Here is a 26,403-nt window from a genome sequence, read left to right as displayed (position 1 = left end):
AACAAACAAACATCAAGCCCTAAAAATCTAATCTTGGTATATCTGTCAGCTTGGGCCTCTTCCACATTGCTGAACTTTAAAGCAGCAAGCCTGCTGACGTGCTTTCAAGCTGAACATATCTGAATCATCCTCTGGCACTGCTTTTTCTTCATCCTGGCCCATAGGCAGCATAGGAGTTTGCACAGCTGCTGACATGGGTGCTACAATCCTTGTTGCTCAGTCAAAAATCTCTACTTTTAGCAGCTACCTCTGCAAAGGTGTAGATCTCCTGCATGACATCCAAAAAGTAAAGAAATTCAGGGTAAACAGAAGCACTTCCTGGCTGAGTAAATAATTTGTAAAGGAATTGCTGATCTAAGGCTCAGTTTTCATGCAGGTTAACCTGCTCCCCTAAGAGATTTTTGGATTATGTCATTTGGTTCATTATTAATGTATGTAGCAAAAAAACTGGGAGAGTGTACTGCTCATCCTTAGCTTTCCAAAAAGGTAGCTAGGGCTATTTTTCACAGCTATCATAGATTAAAAGGTAGGCAGTAAAAATCTTAGTAATATGAACAGGGAGATTGATTGTCTTACATTGAATCCACTCTTGGAGCAAACACAGGCCGTGATTCAGCAAGTACATAACAACATAGTTTGCTTTAAAACATGTAAATGATCCTATTGGTTGGAAATCATGCATGTGTTTAGCCAAGACCATACCATAGCTGATAAGCAAGTAAGATGAATATTCTGCTTATGAAGATAAAAACAAAGGGCTTTGCATTTCTTTTACTACAGCAGCTAACCTACATATTAACTGAGCCTGGAAGCCACATGATTGCCACTTGTTTTCAGGTTTGTTTCATGTTATCAAGAGACTAGAGAAGCCTGACTTCAGCTGTCAAGAGCACCATCCAGAAACCTTTACGAGGGCTTATGAAGCATGTGATGTCATGAAGCAGAATGAGAATAGGAAGCACCACTCTGGTGCTTGCAGAACAGGGTACAAAGTTTTGTGTATACTTTGGGCATATATATGACCATCACTCAGGTTGATGTTTTACTGTGGTAGGAATTCAGCTTAAGGATCTAACCTTAGATATGAATGCCTACACAAAAGCCAGTGCCTAAGGAGTCCTGAGAGAGGTGCCCAAGCACACTTAGGGGGAGGTGAACACCGCTCTAGAGCAGCTGATCAGCCCAGGCACTTTCAGTCCTACTACATCGCTGATATTTACAAGGAGCTGAGATAGGTAGCACACGTATAAAAAATTGTCAATATATTGTCAACACCAAAATGTGGGTGTCTGGAGCTGAATTTATTCTTTTATGGCCAAACACTTCATGTAACATCTGCAATGACATTCCTATTCCATTTGAAATTGCTGTAGCATTTTCCTTCACAAAGAAATTCATCCTGAACTGAACAGTGAGGAAGGAAATCTCTGTGGTATTCATATCAATCTGCTCTTTACTCCCCCACGTACACCAATGCCATGGTCTCTGCCAATATCTACTGAAATGTGTCTCTACATACATCTCTGATTAGACAGAAGATCAGCCACTGCCTTGGGTACAATACTGAAGAGCACTCGACACCACAATCTCATCTCATGGCTGTGCAACAACCCACACCCTGCCACTCATGAGAAGAGAAAAGAGGAGAGGCAAGGCAGCGCTCAACACTGAGCACAAACGGGGTAACAGAGCGCACCCTCCTACCATTTCCTGCAACAGCCTCTCGCTGCCCGGGGCTCGGAACCTCTCATCTTTTGGATGCTGCCGATGTCTCTCTTCCTCCAGCTCACTGACTCTCCTCTCTGACTCGTCCAGTTTTGTTTTCATTTCTGCCAGCTGAAAAAGCAAGTGAAAGACCACGGTGGGCAGACCGGAGATCCTGAAAGGCACAGCATCTCAAAAGCGCCTTCAAATACTTTCAGCTCTCAGCAGGCAGGTGTAAAGGAGTGGATCTGGTTGCGTGCAAAGTCCCCAGCCACTGACTTTCCCCGCCCCACTCCCAACCTCCGCTGCTCTGTCTGCAGTGGAGACTTTTAAGGATCCTGAGCAAATTCTCTGTTGGTGTTAGCCCAGCTGGGTCTCACACTGTTTTGCTGCCACAGGACAGCTACCATGGGTCTGATCCTCAAAATGAATCTTCCATTTTAATGTTCTTTTTTTTCTCTTTTGCAATTTGGACTTCCCCTGCAATGGTGCACATTCAAATGACCTAGCCAGAGGCATAAAATGATCCCACATTAAATGAGGAAAAGCCGTTTAAACTCCTCTTCTCTTGAGGGGAGAGGAATCAAAGAAATGATCCAGATCTTGGTAAAGCTTACTGGAAAACATTAGAGAGAAAATTTTCCTGATAAGCTCATGAGGTCATTCTGCAAACTTTCTTTTCACAGATGGAAACAGGAGATGAGAAGCCAGCTTGGTTTTTGGAATACCAGGCAAAATTGTAAGCAGTCAGCTTCACTAGGCAGCTGATATGTCTGCAGCAAAGATACCACACAGCCACAAGGAAGGAATGAAAGCTATGTCAATGGGATCTTTACCAAAAAAAGGAAATAAATAGTATTTATTTACAATTTATTTTTTTAATGAAGAAATTTTGTACAGAACAGTTTCTCAAAAGCAAAAAAGTCTCTGCTTGTAGAGGGCAGTATTCAAGCATTTAGCTGAGAGCTCCCCCGTTACAGGGAGCCCCAGTGAACTTCCAAGGCTTCACAAGCCAGCCACAAAATATGGGACAAGAACCAACTGTCTTGTTGATGCAGATCAGTGGCTGGGCACAGCAGGCATTGCAGGTTAACTTTCAGTTATCTGTGCTCTGAAATAGGTGCAATTTTTATTACCTTGCGGAGGGCATGAAGATCTCTGCTGTCATGTCCACCCTTGTCCCTATCGTTTTAGAGATGCCCTGCTTCTCTGGTTATTTCGTCCTATTGAAGATTGCACACACATTAGCTTCACTTTTGTGTGATGAAGCTTTTTTAATTTGTGAGCTAAAGACAAAATAAACATGATGTCTTTCCTCTCCTAAGATATTTAATATAGCTATGGCTGATTGGTATTTAAGCACAGACTTAACTATCAGCAAGTGGCATATGTATTCCAATAGAAGTATTCAACATTGTTACCTGTTTTTCATAAAGGTCTTTCATACTTCTAAATTGATGATCCCATTGCTTGTTCACCTCCAGAAGCTGAAATTATTAGGAAGTCACAGTAAATAACACTTATTTCAACATCATCAATAAATAAAAAAAATAGACTGTCATTCTAATCCTCCAGCTATGAGTGTTCACAACTTCCTCATTATCTGGCCAGTTCATTTCAGAAAAAGCAAGTTTAAAGTTTGGCAAGCTTTATGGCCCATCTGCCAGTGCTTTGGTGTTTCAGTTAAAGCACATGAATGTTCAGGAAGTAACATTCAGGAAACATGCAAATACACAATAAGCTACAGGTGAATCATTTGGAACACTGTAAAAATCCCAAGCTGCAACTCCTAAGTGGCCAAGGACTTTCTTGTTATTTCGCTTTAAGTTCCATAAACATATTTCCAATTAGAAGGTCTCTGACTTTCAACGAGCAAATTGAAAGCTCCTATTGATGGCAATTATTACTGGGTGCAAACCCCACTTGCCTTTCTCAGCACCACTACACCAAGCAAACATACGTATGCAAGATGAAAAGATCGCCTAACACCACAGACTTAACTGGCAGGAGTAAAGTCAGCATGTGTGCGTTTTTATTGGAGAAAGCCAAATAGGTCCCTCTGAAGAATTTTGCTTTGTAGGATATAGGCTCACTCTTCAGGATGCTCAGCAAAAGAATGGCCTCCGGTTTGCTGCTACCTGTGACCAAGACGTCACTGGCTACTACTCACAGTGGTTCCTTGGCCTTGCAATAGTGATCATTATGAATATCTGCCATTTGTACCGTATAAATCTCTGCCCTTCTAGATTCATAACCCCATTACAGCAAGTCATAATTCATTGTTAGGAACAGTTCTCCATACATAACTCTGCCTAGCTTGGTAGAGAGAAGCAGAACTATAGGAACCAGTTTAAATGTAATTTTAGGGGCTTGCGTGCTTTGGGCTGTGAAGAAAAGCAAAGCAGAAAGTCTCCATATAGATACTGCCTTACAAGAGCATGGGATTAGAGTCACACAGCAAAAACAAAGGCCATACTGGGCTGGCGGGTAAAATCAACTGCAGCATAGTGTAAGTAACAGCGATAACATGTTCAGTGATTTCCTGCCCTGGGCATATTGCTGATATTGTAATGTGTGTCTTAGAGCAAGTATCTGTAACTGTTAAGGATAAACATGAGATTACTTCTCGTCTCTGTCTTTCCAGTGAGAGGATCTGTTGCTCCAGAGAACTGGCTGATACAGTCTTCTTCTTGGTCAGTAATGTGTGCTGTGACTGGAGAAAATAAATGTTCAAAAATGAATGCTTTTCGCGTCCTCTCCTCAAGTCAAGATTACCATATAAAACTCCCATCCACCCTGATATGTGCATGTAAATAAACTGAAACAGCAACTTTTTCTCTACATTGCATTTGTATTTCAGTACCTTTACACCTGCTGACAGCAGATTCTGAAGTTTACATCTGCTTTAACCCTACTTTGTTTTAATTGAAGTATTATGCAAATAGACACTGAAATAAAGAAAAATGTGTATACTTGTACCATCTGAGACACAGAACACAAAATAGGATTTTAATTATCTTACAGATGGTAATATAAACAAGTAGTACAAGCCACAAAAGTTGAGCATAAGTTGCAGTGAGCGTAAGCAGCTCCCTTCATTCACAAGAACTACAATAATTAGTAGTATTGCCCCTGATAAGTGCTTGCAGGCCCAAGGCAATAAACTTTAGCACAATGGATTCAAAACAAGCAATACAGAAAAATAACAGGCCATTTGGAGAAATTAGGAAATCAGTCTGCAATTGTTCCATTTTTTGACATGTGGAGTTTTACCCATGCAGGACAACAGCGACTAAACCCTCATTTTTATAATGGCAATGCTGTCTATCATTGTTTCCAGGAAGTTTCTATGGATTGTCATGAAAACAAACATGTGATCCATTATATATATATATATAAATAAATATAAAGATATCTATCAAGAGAATTGTAGTGAAAAAATACACATGCTCATAAAAATTAAACATGTTCATAAACCTGGCAAAGGATTATTTTTTTCCCCTACATTCTCAACCAATATATGAGAAGCCAGCACAAAAGTGTGGGCACTTCTGAGGTCTTAAATCTGAAAAAAAATAATTTTCTTCAGCTAGAGAATTTAGTGCCAAATACCAATGAAGATGATCAAAGAAGAGTTTTGCTGTGTCTTTTCACAGGCAAAAATCCTGACCATGTATCTGCTGCATGGCCAGTCCTGCTAAGCTCTAATGTGGAGCACTTGACATCCATGCCAGAAAACATTTAATCCCTCCTCCTGTAGAAGTTCACTGACATCTTTAACTTAAAAGTATCTGAAGCAAATACCTGGCAGTCAATGGCAGTCAATTCACATACTGCATTGATTTCAGAATCTGCACCTTAGCCATGTATTTAAGTGCATATTTAGGAGTCCTATTAAAATGACTAGGACAACTCACAAATCTAACAGCTATATATACACTTGGCACCAACTGGCACCAATACTGCTCACAAAAGTTGTTGGGTCACTGAAATGAACCATTTCCTACCCTTTGTATAACAACAAATTAAAATGACCAGATACTCTTGGGGCGGGGGGGCGGGGAATGCTAGCAAAGGTTTTCATCCTAAGTATGCCATACCTAAAACTATTTCTAATATTTCCTTCGATTCTTAAACAAATCTCCTGGAATACAAAAATAAGCCCATAATTGTCAGTCTCCAAAGTGACACACATGATACCTGCACCAGCTCAAGCTGTTCCTGTTAATCAGACAGCACTTCAGAGGACAGCCAAAACAGTCACTTACTTCTAGTGGGTCTGTTGGGGCTTCCATGTCAGTCACATCTGCCCACATGCATCCAAGATGGCCTTGAGCATTTGTTTCACGACGGGTCTTTGGAAGAAGAACAGCAATGAAACAGATACTTTATGTTGGCTAAAGGAGCAGGAGAATTGCACTAGGATCCAGAAGATCCACAAGTGCTGCCTGTGGAAGCAGCCAAGGTTTAGAAATAAGTGGCAGAATTTTGATTTTAACCTTTTCCTCCTTCCTGACTGGGGCTTCCCAGAAGGTTGAAGAACAGTGCCTATGACTAATATGCCGGGCAAGGCAGTACTCTGCTTAGTGTGCACATAAATCACAATCAAGGGGCCAGTTCACCCCAAGAGAGGAAGTTGCATGTATAAGGGAAGGAAGGGTATGTTTTTCCAGTAAGAGGACAGGGTTTTCTACCCCTGCTTCCAGTTGTAAAAAAGGACTTATGTAAGTATCATAAGTATTAAGTGACACTAAGACAGTGTGAACTTCTATCTAGTTCATGATAGAAACATTAGTGACTCATGCTTATAAAGGAGTAATAGCGAAGTCTGTTAACAGCTATGGAGAAGAGCCCACCCGTACAAAGCCCAAGTTGTTTAGGGGAAAACCATTAACTGGAGAATTGATTTACTTTCCCTGAAGAAAAGCTGCACAAAGATGGAGAGTGACACATATCGTTATTCTTCTCCTAAGGACATCATATTTGCAGTTCTAGTACTTATCTAAGCATGGACCTAGATTCAAGCTACTCAAGTCTTCACTTGAGAAATCAGGGTACCCAACACTTCAAACATATGTCTTTAGTTTCCCATTTGGAAAAAGAGGTTAAGCTTACCAAGTTAAACTCCTCAGAAATATTAACAAAGAAAAGGCTTCCATAGACTTCACATGCAAAGTTAGGACAGGTGAAATGGAGAAGTGCAACGTATTGTTATCTTGGGTCTTGGAATGCTGAATAATGATGGATTTGAGAAGGAAGCGTGAAAGAAATATCAGTTTCCTTATTGCGGAAAGATCCCTGGGTCTGAGGCTTTTTAAGTGGGGGCAGAGGCTGCTTATTTCCTTTTCAAGGAACACAATGAAAACTAACCTGTGAAATCTGACATAAAATAATATAAATCTGTGGGAGTTCTTTCAACTTCCAAAAAAGGATTTAGGCAAAGTAAAGTAATCCTGTGACATGCTGGAATCTAACAGCCACATTCCAGATCGCTGGTTCATAATGTGTGACTAAGCAACTCCTCTTTTGCAAGATACAAAACTCAATCTGGAAGATAGCTACTATTTTATAATATTTTTATATGAATTATATCCTGCCTACCTTGATATTCTTTTTACTTTTTACTGGTTTATGGAATAGCTGGAAAACTCATGGGGTATAAAGACAGAAATTAAAAAAAAAAATGTCATTTTAGCAAAGACATTTTAGTTTCTACGTAGAAGTCATACCACCCATCAAAAAATAAAAGAATGTCACCTGTACATATACTGAAACTAGTCTTTGAGCATATCCCCCCCAGCTACAGCACTGGGTTAAAGAAGGAAGAACTACTGGCCAATAGCACAATAGCAATTTCCACAATTGCATTTCTTGACATTTCTGTAGTGATTAATATGTTGTAAGAAATACAAGCTGATAACTGTCAGGCAATGAAACAAAGTAAGCCTCTGTACCACCAAAGCACGGTTGAGTGAAACAGAAAGGCCATGCTCCAGGAAACAGACACGCAAAAGGCCAACTTCTAAAATGAATAAACATACTGTGCTACCTGAGAGAATGTAATAATAGTTAAACTGTAAAATCCCCATAGTGGAGAAGGCAAACGAAGCACCACACATTTTAAAAATGAGACCAAGTATTATAATGTTATGAAAAGTTTGTGTCATATCAAAGCTTACACCTAATGACTTCAAAGCTCTTTGCAGAAGTAGGCAATAAACCTGTTATACACATAGGGAAGCAGACCAACTGAATGCTAAAGGTCATCCAGATGTTAGTGTCAGATCAGAGAACGATGATGTCGCCTTTCACCCACGGTCTGTCCACCTGTCACAGCTGTTTCTTAAGCATCCCTTAGCAGGCTGTCGCTGCATAATTTTGTGTTCTGAAGAGTCAAGAGTCAGCTGCTGAAGGAGAAAGTACTGTAACTAAACACAAATAATGTGAACAGCAATTATCTATTGTCTTCTCACAAGGTCCTACTGCCTTGTGCTGGCCTGCTACAGTCTTATAGTTTATAAATTAATGAAAACAGTCTGTCTCTGTCTATAAAGTACCAACACTAAGCATCTGATTCACAAAAATACCATCAGAAATCTTCCACATTGCACACCTGCTCTCAAGGGCAATGATTCTCAAGCACGGACACCTTCCCTTACCCTAATTCCCATGCTCAGCCATCCCACCCCTGTTTCAGCAGCAGTTAAGGTTTGGGAGAAAGCTTAGGTCGAACCGCTGCATTTTAAGGCCTGGTGCTAAGGTAAACCAGCCCCAGTTTCTGATTTCCTCACAACAGCACACTGTGATGTGCAACCTGAGGTGCTGAGCGGTCCCTGCAGCAGGGAGACGACACGAGTAAACCCAGTGCACAGCCCTACTCATGAATCACAGCTCCCACTTTCAAGTGGGACTTATTAGTGCTCAAATGACTTTGAAGAGAAGGTGAGGCTGAGACTCTGCAGTGCACACAGTTGTTATCATTATTTAGTTCGAAACAATTGCCTGGAAAGCTGTGTAGTTTCCTGGAGAGCTAGGTGGACATTAGGACACCAGGTCTTTTATTGTTGGTATCTTAATGACCATATTAACAGCTACTGAAAGCGACTGATTCTCTCTTGGACTGGAGGATTTGAAGGTGCCATTTATAGGGATTTTAACTAGTTGCAGCACTGTTCCTTTCTGCTTCCCAACCTCTATGATGCTGTCAGAGAGCTGCAGAGATCTGGGGGAGAAGGTGAAGCTCCTGGAAGAGTAGAGGCTAGAACAGCAACAGCGTCTCCACATCTCCTGCTTTCCATGCCAAAATGACTTGCACATTTGTCCACTTTCACTCTCTGTGAGCCTGCCATAGTGACTAAGCAGCAACAACCACTGTCTGTCCCACACTAGGGCTATGCATGAGAGTTCTGAGTCAAGTTTTGCTGTTTGCTGAAATAGCTGTTGTTTGCATGCAGCTTGGCACTGTCAGTGAATGCAATTTATACTGGCCTTGTGTATCATTTAACGTTACCATCTTGTTTGAAAGATGTATTGCTCCCTGCTAACAAACAATAAGCTCCGAGCTAGGCGTGCCTATGTGGAAGCTCCTAGCTTTGTTACTGGCCTTCTAATCTATGTATAAATGTTAAAATCAGCGCCAAATTTTCTTGTAGAGCCTTAGCTATTGCTCTTCATTACAAGTTTCTTACACAAAATATGGCAGACTAGAAATGACATTAAGTACTCTTCAGTGCCTAGCTAGGCAAGCTTAGCATTCATACGGGTAACGCTGATGCCCCTTCACACAGTGCCTAAAGTCAGTGCCTTTTAAGAGACTTGATAGGAAATACGTCTCAAGGGCAGCAACATGATGTTCAAGAGCAACAGTGCTGTTCACTGCGAGATCAGTACTTTGTTCCGTCCCTCCCAAGTGCTTTTCTGTAGTGACTGCTACATAAGAATAGTATGGAGTAACGAAGAGAAGAGTATCTCTAAAATCTACATGAACAGAAAAAATACCAATGAGTAGGGAACAAAAAAAAAAAAAAAAAAAAAGCTCTTCTTCTTCCAGCAAAAACTGGGAGAGGTTAAAGAAAAACCGTTGTCTGTCTCTGTGAAAACAGTTAACAGCGCTGAAAAGAAATACAAGGGATCACAACGTTAATTTTCTTTGGTATTCTGGAGATAAAGACACTATTTGTTTATCAGTCTACTGCTACACCATGAAGAACAACTTAGTTGCACAACAGCACTTCAGAAATCTGAGATATATAAAAATCCTTGAAAGGAGGACTCTTTTTGACAACTATCAGACTCAGAAGTAAATATATATATATTTTTAAGGAATTTATATTTGGTTTGAAGCTATTAAATCAAATATGCAGTTTCAAATTGATTGGAGAATTCTAGTTGAAGATCAGACTGTAAATGCAGTGGCAAACCTAAAAAAACATTTACAGATACAAGCAAACTTTCAAGAGGCTGTTAAAATTTTCCAGCCTGCAAAACATAACCAGATCAGCTCAACATTTTGGAGGAAAATTTGTTCTAGTACTTCACAGTCACAGGAAGATCAGGAAGCTTCACAGGTAGCAAAAGTGACAGCTGAAGAAGGTGTCTACAAAGAAGTAAATTTTGGAGGAAAACAGACAGCAGTGTTGTCCAAAGGCAAGGCAGTGTATGTTTGCTAGGTGTTGCGCTGTTCAGTAAATACCTACAGAAAAGCAGAGAAGATACCCAAGGAGAAACCCAGTGTGCCTGTTCTGCACGGTGGGAATGATGTCAGCTGTGCAGTGTGCCGAGGGGACATCCATTGGCATGAACAAAGGTGAGTGTTCCCCGGGAACCACTCTTGCAGCCAGAGACTGAAACGGCACTTCAGACATGCGCAGTACCCTGACACTGCCATGCAAATCAGTGCCATCTCTAACACTGCAATAAAGGCCTTGGGGAGAAAATCTAGTCACTCTTGTCACAGACACTAAAAATCAGATTTTACTGTGGGGAAATCATACCTACATTAGCTGCTAAAGAGCAAAATCAAGACTTGCTAAATGTGATGTAACAGCAGTGACAAACTGGTCAGCAAGTTTTATATAACCCAATCTAATGCTTGCATGAACCTTGGTTTCCCTGACTGTTTCACCTCTTCCTCTTTAAATGAACTAGTCGGTTTGTGTCATGAGATTTACTGGTTACACTAAAAAAAAAAAAAAAAAAAAAAATCACAAGAAAACACTGCAGGGAATAGCAGGAGAAATAGAAACCTGGCAACCTCTTACAGGATAACTGCCTCTAACTTCTCCACACACACATGTAAAACCACACCACAGTCTGCAGTGTACAAATCTGTGTTACTTTATATAGCGTCCCTAAAATACACAGACATACAGCTCTTTATCTGGCTGGTGTCCATCACACGTTTTAGACCAAGAGCGTAACTAACTTATATTCTCTTTTCATCCATTTCTCACCCCTTACTTCTCCTTCCACTCTCTCTCCAGAAAGTCACTTCCTTCACATGTTCTTTCTATCCATCCCCAACAAGGAAACAAAACATCAGTACTCTTGCTGCTGGGCTGTGACATGCAATTGTAGCATCAACCACTGCTGAATACAAACTTCTCTTTACATTTGAGCACACTTTGAGTAAACATGGAATACAAAGGAGAGAAATGGATCAAAGTCTGCTCTCCAGATAAGCAAGTGAAGTTCAGTAGCTTAAGAAAATGAAGTTAATACAACAAGAATGACCACTTTCTGTCTTTGGAGAGCTGGTCAGATCTGGCTGCTCCAAGAAGAGTGGTTGATAATTTCTCTTCTATATGTATTATAAAAATGCTTTCTTAATATCCATATGAGCCCTTCTGTTCCTTGGCTCCCACTGTTCTCTATTACAGGGACTGATCAAAACATGACTAAATGTGTTAATGTTATAGTGAGCAAATCTGCACCTGCAAGTTTGACTCATAGTCTGAAACCTTTTGTAATGTCTGAATCATAATTTAAAACATTTAAATTCTCTTAATCAGCATGAATTCTTAGTAGGACCTTTACCTAACTTTCTCCCACTCTTCAAACTCCTTTTTTTATTCCCCATTCATACTCACACACTTAAGCTACAAAGCATAATCCTTTGCATTTTTCTCCATGCTACAGGCAATGGTGACAGAAGAGAATTAGCCATGTATTTTTCAAAACTCATCAGGCCGCTCTGATCATTATGACAGATGGTACCTGGTTTATCTTTCCTTTTTGTTCACAGCTGTCTTGTATTACTTTAAAGACCGGGGTGGAAAGAGAAAACAACCTCTTGAGCACAGTTTGAGCACACTCAGGGAAGAAAGTTTCAGATACTTTGGAGTGTGGCTGCAAGGAACGCCTGGCAGGGAGCTGGGAGCCAGAAGCTCCTGCAGAGTGACTGCTCTGAGGAGCAAGAATAAACCAGTCGGGTACCAGGTATGGAAAAGGCTTCCCAGGAAGCAAATGGGACTGGGCAGGATTTGCTGCTCCTCAGAAACTCACAAGTGTAGCATACGACCCTGCCTGCAAGGGCAAAGTGAATTGAACTGCTTAGAAGCCTTTTACTCATTTCTATTCTCTTTCTGTAATATTCTGTAATTTCTTTTAGTAGCAGCTTTGAAGTTGGGTTTTTTTTCTTCTGTTTAAAAAAGAGAATTACCTTAGTTTGTATTCTAGGAAGACCTGACCTTTCTGAGTGTAAAAGCCTTTTAGTCGTCTTTGGAAAGCTTGCAACGGAAGAAAAATCAAAGCCTTGGAGCTGTGGCCAACACTGAATCCTCTCACAAGCATCAGCACCACAAGAAGATAAAAAGTTCTCATTTTCAGAGTGCTGGATCTTTATTCTGGGAAAGGCTTCTGTTACAGTGTTACGAAATAGGCACTCACAAATCAAGATAATGAAAGCCACTAGTTTCTGAAAATTCTGTCTATTCAGTAACTGCAGTGAAACCAAGAATCATTACTTGATTCAAGTAAAAGTTCAATCTTTCCTTGATGATGACAAAATGATAATTTTAAAATTTATTTTTTCTTTCTAGCTCATCAGGTACCTGCTGTAAGATTTGTTGGGTGTGGGGGCTTTTGTTTGTTTATTTTTTAATTTATTGTACTGTTCAGTTGCAGAATTGTAGAAGCTAGATTTACTCTGCGACTACCTGGGTTAAAATTTGCTGTCTTCTGGGGAGCTTTCTGTTTGCTTATGTTTTGGTTGGGCTTTGCTTTTGGCTTTTTTCCTGAGGCTGCTCTTAGCCACCAGTGCTTGCTACAATACCCACTGCAACCCTTTTTCCCATTCTGGTGAACATGGTGAAATGACAAGAAGTGAGAGATTTTAGTTGAAGAATAAAATCAGCTCTTACACCTGAAGAAGAATCTACCTCTTCCTGTCTAAACCTGGTCCACGTGTTTCACCCACAGAAGTGTGATAGAAAGGGATTTTCCCTTAAGTATGTCAGCCTTAACTTTTTGTGCTGTTTGGTTAGGTATTCACTCTAACAGAAAAATATGTGCAGATGCAAATGTGTGCCTTAATATGTGGGAACCAGAAAAAATTAGAGCAAGATGTGTTCTCAGAGTAAGTAAAACATAGCCCAGGCTTCTGTTTCAGGATTTCTTTTATCCACTGTTTCCCATCGTTGCCAATGAGATGAACCGTAAGGGCATGCAACTCAAGTACCAAAGCATTTGCAAACTCAGGCCTGATAATGAAAATCCCAGTTTCATGGAACAATAATTGGATGACAATTTTTAACTGTAGCAAACAAGCCATTCAGAGTTTTAAAACATAGTTGTTGCAAGTACAGATAGCCTTTAAATGGAAATCTTTACTTTCTTGCTTCACACTCAACAGTTTATCTGCTTGAAAGTTTATTGTTTGTTGGGGTTTTTTTTACCATTTGATCCCATTAAATATATTATCTCTGTCAACTTTATGTTGACACACCGCTATTTTAGTTGCTATTTTTCCCTTCCTATCTGATACTTTTGTCTGCCCTTACCTCCCACAGAAAACATCCTTTTTGTGTGTATAATCTTGATAAAGCCCTAAACTTACTGAAAACACTCTGCATGAGTACTTTTTAGCAATATTTGTATTAGCTTATTCCAGTTGAATGTAATCAGTTTTATAGTTAAATTTGAACAAAGAAGCTGCTTTTTTGTGGTAAGAAACGTTTCTTTGATTTCTGATATTAAAACAGCAAACTGCCTGATCCTTTTGGCCCTCAGCTTTGCCCTCTGTAGAAGACAGAACAACGAACCCTTTCCCTCCTGAGGTATGTTTTGAGAACAGGCATTTTCACAGATTATGGCCTCTGCAGGACTGGAGTTTGCAATCCTTCTCGTTCACATACACTCCGGCTGCACATCACAGCAATAAGTGATGTTACAGAAGACAGGGGGAATAGATAAGTACATGTAGATTAGAAATTATCAATTGTTCTAATCTGTAAAAGACTTCATCATATGTTTCCCTTTTCTGGTCAATGGCTCTAGAAAAAGTAAATATATTTCAATAAACTGAGAAGAGCTTAAATCAGTATAAAATAATGATGTCACATTAATGTCTCACCTCTCATTTCAGCTTAACACTTAAAACACCCAGTTTGCTCACCCAGACAAACTACATGTAGGGACACAGGTGCCCAAGTCCCTTATATTAGACCAATAGACTGTATGTCGGTGTCAGGGACCCAAGTACACCAACAGGCTCTAACCACTGTGACCTGCTTGTAAGGATGTTTTTCTGTAATCTCCTCCCTCTCCCACTGCGGGGAACATAGCATCATGACAAGGTGCAACTAAAATACTACAGATAAAGGAATTGTAGGCTGAAGAATGTGCTGAGGATTAGTTTATTCTGCAGACCTGTGTTTCCCCTCTCTCAAATGTTTGCCTTTAAAACCACAATAATATTATGTATTTTTATGGAAAAAAAATCCTAGTGAAAAGGGAATTTGTTTACAGACATTTGCAGATAATAAAAAAATTACAGATTTAGAGAAATAATAAAGTGATTTAAACTCAGAAGGAAATGCCATTATGTAGTGTCCAATTTATACTTTTCACTCCAGAAAAAAAAAAATCAGACTAAAAACGACTTGCTGTCTTTGCCAAGAAACGTCCCGATGAACAACCAACACTATAGGGAAGCGTACAATTTTGTTTCATTATAAATATAGAGTGCTCCCCTTCGTTTAAGTCTACATCAGATTCTAATTTCACAAAATGACATTTTTCTGTTTGTTGGGGGGGGGGGGGGGGGAGTAATACAATTTTATAACCTTCATAATTGAAAGTATACCTAAAAATATTGCTTTATTTTCCAAAACACACAATCCAAGACAGGTACTCCTAGATCTTACACTGAGGTTTTTGGAGCTCACCGCAACTGTCAAGCTGTCACCCACTTGAAGACCAACTCACTAACCAGCCAAAGTGAAAAGCTGTTCAACTTAGAAGTATAAATTAAAAATAGCAGCATGTTTCTAGTGCAGAAATATCATAAATCTTCCTCCTTTAAGCTATGAAAACCACACACACATCTTTCATGGCCAAATGAATGCTATAAATGCAAAAAACATTAAAAAAAGCAAAGCACTACAAATGAAATACTGCCACGGTATTCTGTGTAAAACACTGAAGCATCCCACAGAAACGGTTGAGGTGAGCACTTCCTTTTTTTTTTCCTCCCCACATCCTCCAAATCCTTTCCTACATCTCCTTCTGTTGGAGGGAGGCTAACATGGGGAACCAGGGGTTTCTGCAGACTATTTGTGGCTTACTGTTGTTCTGCCCTTTAATTTCATAGCTCAATGCTACTTGATTCTGCACTGACTTCTGTTTCACCATGCTTATTCCTCCCCTGCAGCTGGGAATCCCCATTCCTCCCTGTGGCTTCTCACTGTTTGTAATTCCATTTTTAATTCTAATTCAAAATTCTAATTCAAAAATCCATTTGAATTAGAATAATTCTAATTCAAGAGGCATCTCCTTATGCTCAACACATTCAGCATTTAATTCTAATTCAAAATTCTAATTCAAAAATCCATTTGAATTAGAATAATTCTAATTCAAGGGGCATCTCCTTATGCTCAGCACAGCTTCATATCTCAAGATCATGAGTCATTTTGGAGATAGCAGTTTACATGTGAAAAGAGCTATGTGTAATTTTGGATTTCATGGAAGAGAGTCATCTCTTCTTTACCTCCTCATCAATTTTCTGCATCACACCTTGGGGCCCAGCCTTCACCCCCTTCCCACCCCCACCCCCATAGTGGAGTCACACAGGCAGGTGCATGTGTCACCCCTTGCAGGTGGATGGTATTCAGGACTTAATTACTCCTCCCCACCTCTCAGTCCTCCCTTTCCCAGTTTGGAGAAAACAGGAATTTCCTTTTGTCCTCTTACTGCACAACAAAAAGCAGCTTGCTATTTCAGGAAAGAGGAGGGAAACCGAGAGGGAAACCTAGAACAAGTTTCTGTCATGCTTGTTAACTGCTGCTTCACTGCAAGCCAAGACAACCATCTTAGCAGATGGCTTACAATTTTCTGTTTGCAATACCACAGAAGTATAGGTTTGAATCATCTTTATTCTTCTTCTTTCTTCCTATTTATCTAAAAGCCTTTCTGACACTTCCAAAGATCTTTGTCTCCCACATCTCTGCTCACTCTCAGTTAAATCACAACTACCAAATGCAACAACTTCAATAAATGCCAGTGCTCTGGGTATATACAGTTTAGTGGATTTGTGTTATCCAAAGACACAGCTGGCTACAGAGGGTGTCATTTTGGATAATCAGCAGGTTTAGCTGACCTTTTAAAGCACTATAAAACACATCTTCTCAGTCTTCCTCATAACAAAAAGTAGCTGTATCATTAAAAAAAAAGTGTAGCAAGTTAATTGCATCATTTCAGAAATCAAAGTTTCATGCATAATCAAGCCACCCAGGGAACATCCCCTGAATGTTCTTTCCTGGCAGATAAACATTGCAAAAGCAGATTGCGTTTACCTTAAGGGAAGATGAAGTTCTCTGGGGGTTCGGACTCTCTTGGGCAATAGGTTCAGGGTCCTCACATGACTGGTAACTGTTACTCTTCTCTATCAGGTTCCTTATTTCAACATCAAGCTCTTTACTTTCGCACCTGCTTAGAAAGAAATAGCAATGTTAAACTTCACACCAAAACTGGAAGTGCAGAGAAGCTAAATTTGTCAGTTGTCTTCTGAATGTGACAGTGCAGACAGCAGAGGTAGTCCTGCACCAAGCTTCTGCTACCTTCCTTCCTGGTACACAATCAGAGAGCACTAGAGCAGTGTCACACAGGCAATCTCCAAATGCTTTGCGGCAGAAATTAATTTTAAAATATTTACACTAAGCAATCTTTATGAATTTTACTAACTTGCATCTACAAAATACAAGTGGACCCTTCTGGCGATTGTATGAAGACTGTCATGTGCTCTTAATCCCACCCACTCACCCGCAGTGTCAAGAATTTTAAATTCAACTTTAACAAAAATGCAATCAAAATGTTAAATAAATTTTGAATTCCAAAACTAGGTGCTCCATTCAGTTTCTTGATGGAACATTTTGTTTGCTGCAACAGTTAGTATTAGATTTTCAATTTTTGTCTTCCTGAAAGTTCCTTTTAAAAACATTTGTATCTTGTAAGAATTGGTCTGTTGTGAAAACTGAATTATATGTGTTTGTTGGGAAAATTTTTTTCATTCCATTTGTTTGCTAAGTACACACAGGACTCATGTGCACTTAAGGGCTTGCTCCAAATTTGCAGAACTAACAATTAGGGCTGGTTCCCTTGATACACCATAATGGTGGAACGTGACTTTCAGAGAATGGATTGAGGCATAAATAAAACAAACACCCAAAAGCCCTAGACCAACCCAGGTTTTCAAGAAATACTCATGTCTTGCAAGTTCAGACCTTCATTTCCTAATGAGCTTAAACCAACTCTAAATATAAGTAATGCACGACCAGAAAGCAAACTGTAAGCCTCGAAAGTATCACCAACCTGCTATAGCAAAATTCTTGATTTAGACAGAGAACACTAAACTCTTCATTTGAACTACCAGAAAAACTGAAAGCAGTAAGAATTTTATCAGTTATACTTATTGCAGTTTATACAGGCAATCCACAGGGATTGCACTGCAGGTTCTGAAGAAACTCCTGAAGCTGACAACACTGGCAACTGATAAAAGTTGGCAACTGGTAAAATTATCCAATAAACAAACCCATCTGTCCTAACTACAAGTAAATAAGTGTGGTGAATTTTGTGCTGATAGCATAAAATGATTCATTGTATTCTCGATATTTGCAACACAAGAGACTGTAACAAAAATGTACTTTCATTAAGCATGAAGGCAAAATCATATGCAGAGGTACTACAACAAAGTACCAACTGTAGCAAATAAGGACAAGTAAAACTCAAGAGCCTTTTTTTTTTTTACTTGCCACCTAGTAGTTGGACAAGCTAGAATTTCGTGGCAGTTTCAGAGCTGCCATGAAGCCTGCCTGCAACAAGTTTCATGGCAGAAAAAGAGATACTTGGACGTGTTTTGAGAACTAGACATATGGCACAGGGAAACAGGACTTTTACACAAGGAACCAAGACCAGGGTTTTTTAGCACTGGAAGTTCCTGAAGCAGTAGAACACATCACATTATTTTTCTTCTCTGCAGAAACATGTTTCTTTGTAGTAACATTTTGCCTTATTTTTTTTTTTTAACCCAAACAATACAGCAACTAGTGGGAGTTCACAGGGAGTACAAGCATATCTAACTGAAGAGAGAACTATCTTTTGTTAGAAAACTGTAACTGGCCATAACTCCCTTTCAAAGCCATGACGACTAAGAAAATGATCTTCCCAATGCACATTTTCATGAACTTCACAGCAGTGCAGCAAGCTGCAGCTGCTCAGAACACTCATGGCAGTTTTCAAAGCCTCATCTGCATGTGGGTGGCAGGTAAGCCCCAGCAGCACAGCCACCACGTGGCAGCTCGTGAAGAAAGCTACAGAAGGAAAACAACGAACCTTGCAAAAAGAAATCCAGCCCTTTTCTGCCTCACTAAATATTGCCAAATCGTGGATGGGTAGACCAGCACAAGTGGCACTTTTTCTTTTTTAAGCAATTCTGTGCTGAGGTTCCTGGAGAATGAATTCTTGGGCAGCAGCATGACCAAGCATTCTGCTTACAGCCTTCATTTTTAATCAGCTGCATAATACAAACTTTGCAACATCATATCAACACCTCTTTTCTCTCAAGTGCACTTCTCTAGTAAACACCATACTCTGCTCATTTGGGCTTCCATGCCTGACCCAGCCTGAGATGGCTTTGTGTAAGAGAATCAGACATACACTGTGCAGAGCACTCAGTGCTTTTGAGGATGCTCAGAAGAACTGAAAAGCCACAGTACAGAAGCAGTCATTCATGGTGCAGATTTAGGAAAAGTGCATGAAATTATATTTGCATAGTAAGGCAGAAATTATTGCTGTAGCTTTCTTAGAGCCCCTAGAAATATGGCAAAAGGAAGGGAGAGGTTAAGTAAAGCAAGGAGGAATGTTACTGACAGTATCAAAGGATTTCAGACAGAGCCACTAAAACCACAGGCCAGTATTTTCAGACCGTGCTTTCAAAATGTCAGGTTTTTTATCTGTGCCTAGGCAACCGAAGGTAGGCTATTTGCTCTCCTCTTTCTGTATGAGATTAGTAGAGCAACCAGCTTACTGCTTAGCTGAGGGAAAAAACTGGCCTACAAGTGGCTTCTGGTGAAGGGCTATTTTGCTCATTGTCCAAGGTTGCTGTGACACATCCTGCTCCAGCTGCAGCATAGCCAGCCAGAGTTTAACTCCCCTACAGCCCCAGCCACTTTCTACCTTTATGACCTCTCTACTGCAAATTACCATCCCAGCTGCCAGCACAACCCACTCACCTAGCTAGGTAAAAGTAGTCAACATTTCTTAAACTGTTTTAAGTCAAATAATGCAGCTTAGACTAAAACCACTGTTCAAAATAAAGGAGCAATGTCTAGGGGCAGTCCTGAGGACAGTAAAAGATACACAGCAATCTTTGGCAGGAGTGCAGCAGCATTTAGGCAGGCTGCACTTATCTCTGCTGCTGGTTCAGCCACAGCGAGGGAAGATGGGTGACCACAGCCTCCCGAGATCAGTGTGTGAATCAAACTGGGAAATACTCCATAAATATGGTGGACTGGCTTTAAATATTTCTTTTCAGCCAGGAAGCAACCATTCCTTTCTCCTCACCGTTTGTCTGACACTGTGGCTGTAAATGATGCTCACCTCTGGCTGCTCCCACCCTGTTTCAGTCTCCTGCATTCTCCTTTCCAGGCTTAGGAGTACGTGGGCAAGAGCAGGGACCAGCTGTGCTTAGCTAAAGAAAGGGAACTACAGAAGACTCAAATCCCTACAAATTGATTGCTGCTCTGTAACATCCACATGTTTCTACATCATCACAGAAGTCAGAAAATTACTTCATTGACTGGATCTCTCAGTGCATTCTGTTTTCCCTCAGTTTTTTGATTGAGGTCTTCCAACCAGAAGCTCTTACTCCATTTATCTGTATTTTAATAGTAGCCACTTCGATAATTATAGGGATGTATTTATTGTGATGTAAAACATTAATCAAAACTGGTGTATAGATCCAAAGCAATTTTTTCAAAACTATTTTTGGTTTGGTGAAGTTCACAGGTATGTTTCTGCATTATTAATACCCTTACTGTTCTACACTGTTGCCAATGTTTTCTAAAATCTGGTGTTTTGGTTTTTAATAATTGCATTATTCAAATAGGCAATCTGTTAGGGGAAAAAAATCGTTAAAATGAAATTCATTCAAATTTGGGAGATCCAGGTTTTTACCTTTTGTAAAATCAACCATCAGAGAACATTAAAAGCATTTTCACATGGTTGTATAGGACAAAGTATATCCTGTCATGCGCAAAAGCTTTCTGAAGTATATGAACGTACAAAAAATACACAACTCATCCCACTTACATAGCATGTTATGGTAATGCAGTAGCCAATAAAAGATTAGACTATTAACTCCTCTTCGTAAACTAAGTTAGTTGCTAAATTGCCTTTTTTGGGGAAAATCAAGACATTTCACATGGAAGCAAACCCTAAGATATAACGAAGGGAGCCGGTCTCCCAGCATAAGTTTTAGCAGATTGCAGGAAAAGGAGAGCACCAAACCTTACTCATAATTTTCATGTCATATCTGAAAAGTAGTAAACAATATCCTCTAGTCACATCCTCCAAAAATAAGAAATTAGGCCTGCCTGTTCTCTTTGGTTTGCAAGTTGCCATACCCATGCAGGATTTCAACTACTAGAGACGTAACAGTGCACCACATAAAAGAATTTTTCATTCCTCCCACATATTCATCTAGTTGCCTTTAAAATGTTTTTCACTTTTTGCCTAATGGTATATCTTCATGCCATTTCAGTTTCTAGCTTCTGTTGGCTTTTTGTAATTAATTATTTATAAAAAGCTGCATACTTTTTACAGCAATTCAGTTTTTCAGCTGGGAACCAGACGAAAAATTGTGCCCCACACATGCTTTGTATGTGAATGGGAGCAAAATTCCTACACAGGTCAATGCCACTCAACTAAATAAACCATGCTGTCTATCCATCCTCACAAGGTCAAGCAATGAAGTGCTGGCTGTACACACACAGGGAATTTTGTTAAAATATGCATGTAACTGAGTCAGAGCAAAACTTTTATTTGGCCCAAAACTAAAGCCAAAATATGATGCCATGGGAAAGGAAGCATGATATGTGGACACCAGCAGCTTCTAATAGCATCAAGGGCACTCCTTGCAGTTCATCTTTTTCTGGTCAGGAGAATAAGCAGTAGACAGAACAACTCCCACTAATATACACTTTCATTATGGAGCAGCAACCAGTTCAGCTCCTCATGGCCTGCCCCATGCTCTTTTGATGAGCCACATGCTTTTGGCTTGCAGCAGCATAGATTGATGGCCAAGAAATAGATGTTTATCAAAGAGCCAGGTACAAGTCCCATGAAGAGTCCCAGCTCTGCAGCTGGTACCATTTGTGAGCTCTTAGCTCTCCCTGGTTTTCACTGGGAACCGGCATTATTACTTACTAATAGCAGTTATGTAGCAACAATGGAAATACCTACAACATGCCCCAGACATTTATTGCAAAATACTAATATTGGAGGCATACAACTCCGAAATAATAATTTCAAGGCTGGTGTGCTGGGGTCATTCTTGTGCAATTGGTGAAAGCACAAATACATACCATAAACAATTGTGAAAAAAGGTTTTAAGTCAGGATTTACAGCCAGACGCTAACACCACGGAGTCATATTTTGACGGGAAATGAATTCCAGAGTCTAGGGGTTAAACATATGCTTCATCCCCTTGGGTGGGCATTTAGGACATAAGATTCTTGCTTGACAAAACCCAAGGAGCAGATCCACAGCAAGAAATAAAATTCTGCATTTGAATTATAGAGGATGAACTGGTTCAGATAAACAAAAAAATGTCACATATTTCAAGGCAAACCACTTCAGCTAATATTTCCCCTATTTATGATAATGCACTTCATTTCAGAAACAGGCCTTTAGAATATGGGACAGAGAGATCTGGATTATAGAATATTTAGAAGTAGACAAAATAGGAATAAAGTTAGGCATATAATTCTTAAAAGTGATCGTTTATCTGTAGAACTAGCCTGTTCCTTTATGTTCCATATGATTTTAAAGGATTTTTGCTCTCTTGTAATTCAGTTCTGTAGAACTCAGATTTTTTTCGTGTAAACGTTGGGATTTTTATATTAAAAGCTTACCCAGTTAAGACTAAATGACAAAACTTCCGGTCCAAGAAGTGATGGGACGAACTAAATTTTGCCAAGAAAACAGAGACATTTGTTACAGACAAAAAAATTTTCAACCTTAGGAGCTCTTACAAGATTAGCAGATCCTGAGCTAATAGTGAATAGTTACAATGTAGTGTAGCTCCCTAAGGATCAGTGGTGCTATTCCAGCACTCAACACCCAGCAAGTGGATCTCCGCTCAGAGTTTAGGCTTGGGAATTTGAGCCAGATCTCTTGAAATTGAGCTCCACTTGTTCTATGTTCCATCTCACATGTACCACCATAAAAAGCAGTTTATTGGGCATAAAATGTACTGTGCTGATACAAACACAAAAATTGTCTTTGACAATTATGAGGGTATACTTAAAAAGAAAGTTGTGGGGGGTTGGGGTTTTTTATGTTATTTTTTTAAAAAAGCAACAAATTATTTCCAATTATTTCCAACTTAATTTTTTAGTTCAAGTTTCAACAAAAAAAATCAACCCAGTATTTCAAAAGCCTGCCACTACTAACAGCTGAGATCCACCTAGCAGAACTGCACTGTCTTCAGAGTGAGATGTCCCAGATGTTGCGAAAAAAGTGCTGGCATTTGCTTGGGAGGTAAGTGTGAGATTAGAAATAATCTTACTCCAGTCCCAAGAAGAGAGTTCCACGAGGCAAGGTGAATTATATGGGTTAAAACATGTACACACTGCGACTATAGCAGAGAAACCACTTAAACTTTCGCTCAAATCTGATGTAGCCAAAACATCTGCCTATCACCCCATAAACGTCCCTACACTTCTGTTCCCTTTATGACAAAGAAATGGAGCTTTTAAGGCACATTTAATAGCCAGCAGCTGCTTGGCTGTCAAATGCCACATCTGGAGAAGTTGTGTGCTGTTAATGTGAACAGAAACAATTATTCTTTAATAGTTTTGCTTAATTTTAAGAATTACACAAATCACAACAACAAGAGGTGCATGTTCTTAATGGAAACACATCTGGTTTCTCTGAAAATAAGCCCCCCTCCTAAAAAAAAGGGGGCCCAGTGATTAAGTGAAGCTGCACCTATAAACCATCCCATGTCAGTGAAGAGAGAAGTAAAGCTACTGATATACAGGCACTTAGAGTCTCCCAGTCTGACTATTCCCCTTAACAAATACACAACATGTAAGAAGACAACAACTAGCTGGCTCACGTTAAATGACACGTTACTGATCACATGGTGCCTCTCCCCTCCATGCCTGGAGCTTCCTGTCCTTTGCAACAGGGTTTCAACGCTGTCACCTCACTTCCATATCCCATACAGACTGTACATAAGGAATATAACATCGTTCCCCTTTCACTTGGATCTTCTGCTTAATTATACTACCAACTGGGTTTCTTCCTGATGGACAGCATTTGGGCTGAGTTCAAACCTCAGGAAAGCCAATTAAATTATTTTCACTAACTTTCTCAGGCTTTAAATGAGCCATGAGTGAGTTACAGATGACTGTCTCCCTGGAGAAGCAGTAAAAGGAGCACTGTCATGCAGACTTATCACCCAGGACTCATGTAGCTGCGTGTGGATCGCTAATGGCAAGGGAACTGAAGTTTTGCCATGAAAATCAATCAAATAGAAAGCTCAGCCAAGCAGAGCCACCAACTAGCACATGCTTTCTGAGCAGATGAATTCCCCCACTGAAATACACATATGCATAAAGCTGGCAGACAATGCCAGGAAGGTGTTGAAAGAACTGAAAGCTAAGAGTTAAAAAACAAGAAGAGAGACGAATCTAGATATTTTCAAGTGCTTTCTCTTTTTCTGTGAAGACCAATAGTTAGAAAAGCTCACAAACCTTTACAGACACTCTCCTAGCCACAGTAGGTGCCTTTTTTAAATGGTTCCCCCTCCCACAGCCCTTTCTGGACTGGGTGCTCACTCCACAGATACAGTTTAAGCACCATGATTCTATTCAGATCTTAGATGTACTCATTTCTGTGGAAAACTGAGATTGTGATGCAAGTACCAGTTAAAAACATCAACCATGAAATTTACACCACTATTCTTTCCTTTTCCTAAATCAAGCATCACCACAAACAGAACTAGACCTATCCACATCCCCTTTTGCCTCCTAGTTCAGCCTTAGCCAGGATGTGGATGTGTCACCCAACACCTTACTGACTTGGGCTTGCAGCCGGGCTGCACCCTTGGAGGAAAACAAAGCCACGATTCATTTGGGTCAGCATCTCCCACACAGACCTGAAATATTTTCAGTGATCTACTAACAGTGCAAGCAGAATAAACAGATGAATACCATTTGGAAAGGAGCCAAGAAATTTAACATACAGTAGCTGACAGAGGACAACCAGCTCTGTTAAGTCAAGCCAACGTCTTGCTTGTGGTAGCTGTTAGGCAGACAAGCTGAAAAGCAGAGGAATCTTGCTGCACGGCTGTCTGCGTCGCAGGTCCAGGGTTTGAACTGCCAGAAATTGGCATATGGTTTCACCAGGGATGCCAACACCAGAGAGGAACCTAGCACTTCCCTCCCTTCCCAGAGACAGGCTGGAGTCAAACTACAGTGGCAGCAGCTCACAATGTCTTGAAGAAATGGAAATCCCAGCCTGCGAGGGATTTCAAATCCAGTTACTTGACAATAAACTAACCTGAGAAAACACACTTCTTGCATCAAGAAAGAAGGGTAAGGTATTATTTCCTAAGTTTCCCCAAACAATCTACAGTTACCTTAAAGCAATTTTTCTTATCTCTCTCTCAAATCAACACACTATACTTTCTAAATACTTTCTAAACTACCTTTTAATCACTCTCAGCTACCTAAAAAAGAATTTATTTTTTTTTGCCAGAGGTTATCTTGCTGAATACAGCCATATTCACTGAATACAGCCGTATTCACTGACGTACACAGCACTATCAATTTCCTTAAAGCTCCTTATTACTCACTGACAGTCTTAGAAAAGCGTTGCCATCATCACAGCCTCATTAGAGTTTGCAGCCATAGTGTGACTTCTCTATCTCTATATGTTACAATGGCTCTTTTACTGCCATTATCAGTAGAACTAATATGATTTCCTGAAGGAACAGGTGCCCAAAGAGGTTGTGAAATCTCCATACTTGGAAATATCTGGATCTCGCCTAGACAGGCCCTGAGTAACATGACCTAACTAGCCCTGCTTTGAGCAGGAGGTCAGTCCAGATGACCTCAAGAGGTGCCTTCCAATTGACACTATTTTCTATGATTTTGCTCCTCAGTACAGAAAATTTCCATGTTTCACTTATTTAAACAGAACTGATACAGATCTCCACAGGACAGATTAAAACAGAGGAAAAAAGTATTAACCTGGGTCTCTGTCAGATAAATTGTTTGACATGCAGGAAACACTCAACTATATATTTCCAATAATGTAATTTAAATTACTTTTTAAATAATAAAAGTAAAAGAAGTTTCTCCACATAAAATTAAGATAGTTAATACCTTTCCATTTCAACACACTGATGGGGGCACAATTCTGGATGCTCCTCTGCTTTTTTATTCTTCCTTTTGAGCTGCTCACAGTGAATCTATTAGAAAAAGGGAGGAAGAAAAGCAGACTTTAAGGGGAAATAAAAAGATTAACCATCTAGGAAGAAAAATTTAAGTACACTATTACAATGAGAAGAGATAGCCATGTCTGGTCTGCATGTCTGTTTTCATATACCATACATGACTGACAAGCAGGCCAGGAATCTACTTCTTCCTCTCCAGCAGCACCCTCGCTGATGCCCACCACTCCGTGTGAGACAGTTTTGCAAGGGTAGGAGTAGTAACAGTTTCTGGCTATGGTAGCAAGAATCTACCCAAGGAG

General features: G+C 39.9%; 1 protein-coding gene across 2 annotated transcripts in view; it reads right to left on the bottom strand.

The window, feature by feature from the left end:
* Positions 1–26,114, bottom strand: part of TNIP3 (TNFAIP3 interacting protein 3) — a 61,475-nt gene extending 35,361 nt beyond the window's left edge. For both annotated transcript variants that reach the window (XR_005826414.1, XM_040584123.1), the window contains exons 1-6: positions 26,034–26,114; positions 16,716–16,848; positions 5,973–6,059; positions 4,328–4,417; positions 3,126–3,191; positions 1,705–1,836 (exon numbers count right to left, since the gene is read on the bottom strand). Coding sequence is in view for 1 of the 2 variants with exons in the window: in XM_040584123.1 (XP_040440057.1) it covers positions 1,705–1,836; positions 3,126–3,191; positions 4,328–4,417; positions 5,973–6,059; positions 16,716–16,848; positions 26,034–26,041 (516 nt within the window). In the remaining variant the exon portion in view is untranslated. The remainder of the gene's footprint in view (positions 1–1,704; positions 1,837–3,125; positions 3,192–4,327; positions 4,418–5,972; positions 6,060–16,715; positions 16,849–26,033) is intronic.
* Positions 26,115–26,403: the final 289 nt, after the last annotated feature.

The sequence above is a fragment of the Falco naumanni genome, chromosome 1 (genome assembly GCF_017639655.2).
Source record: "Falco naumanni isolate bFalNau1 chromosome 1, bFalNau1.pat, whole genome shotgun sequence".
Lineage (NCBI taxonomy): Eukaryota > Metazoa > Chordata > Aves > Falconiformes > Falconidae > Falco > Falco naumanni.
The sequence above is the reverse complement of the archived record's forward strand: the minus strand, read 5'-3'. Positions and strand labels throughout refer to the sequence as shown.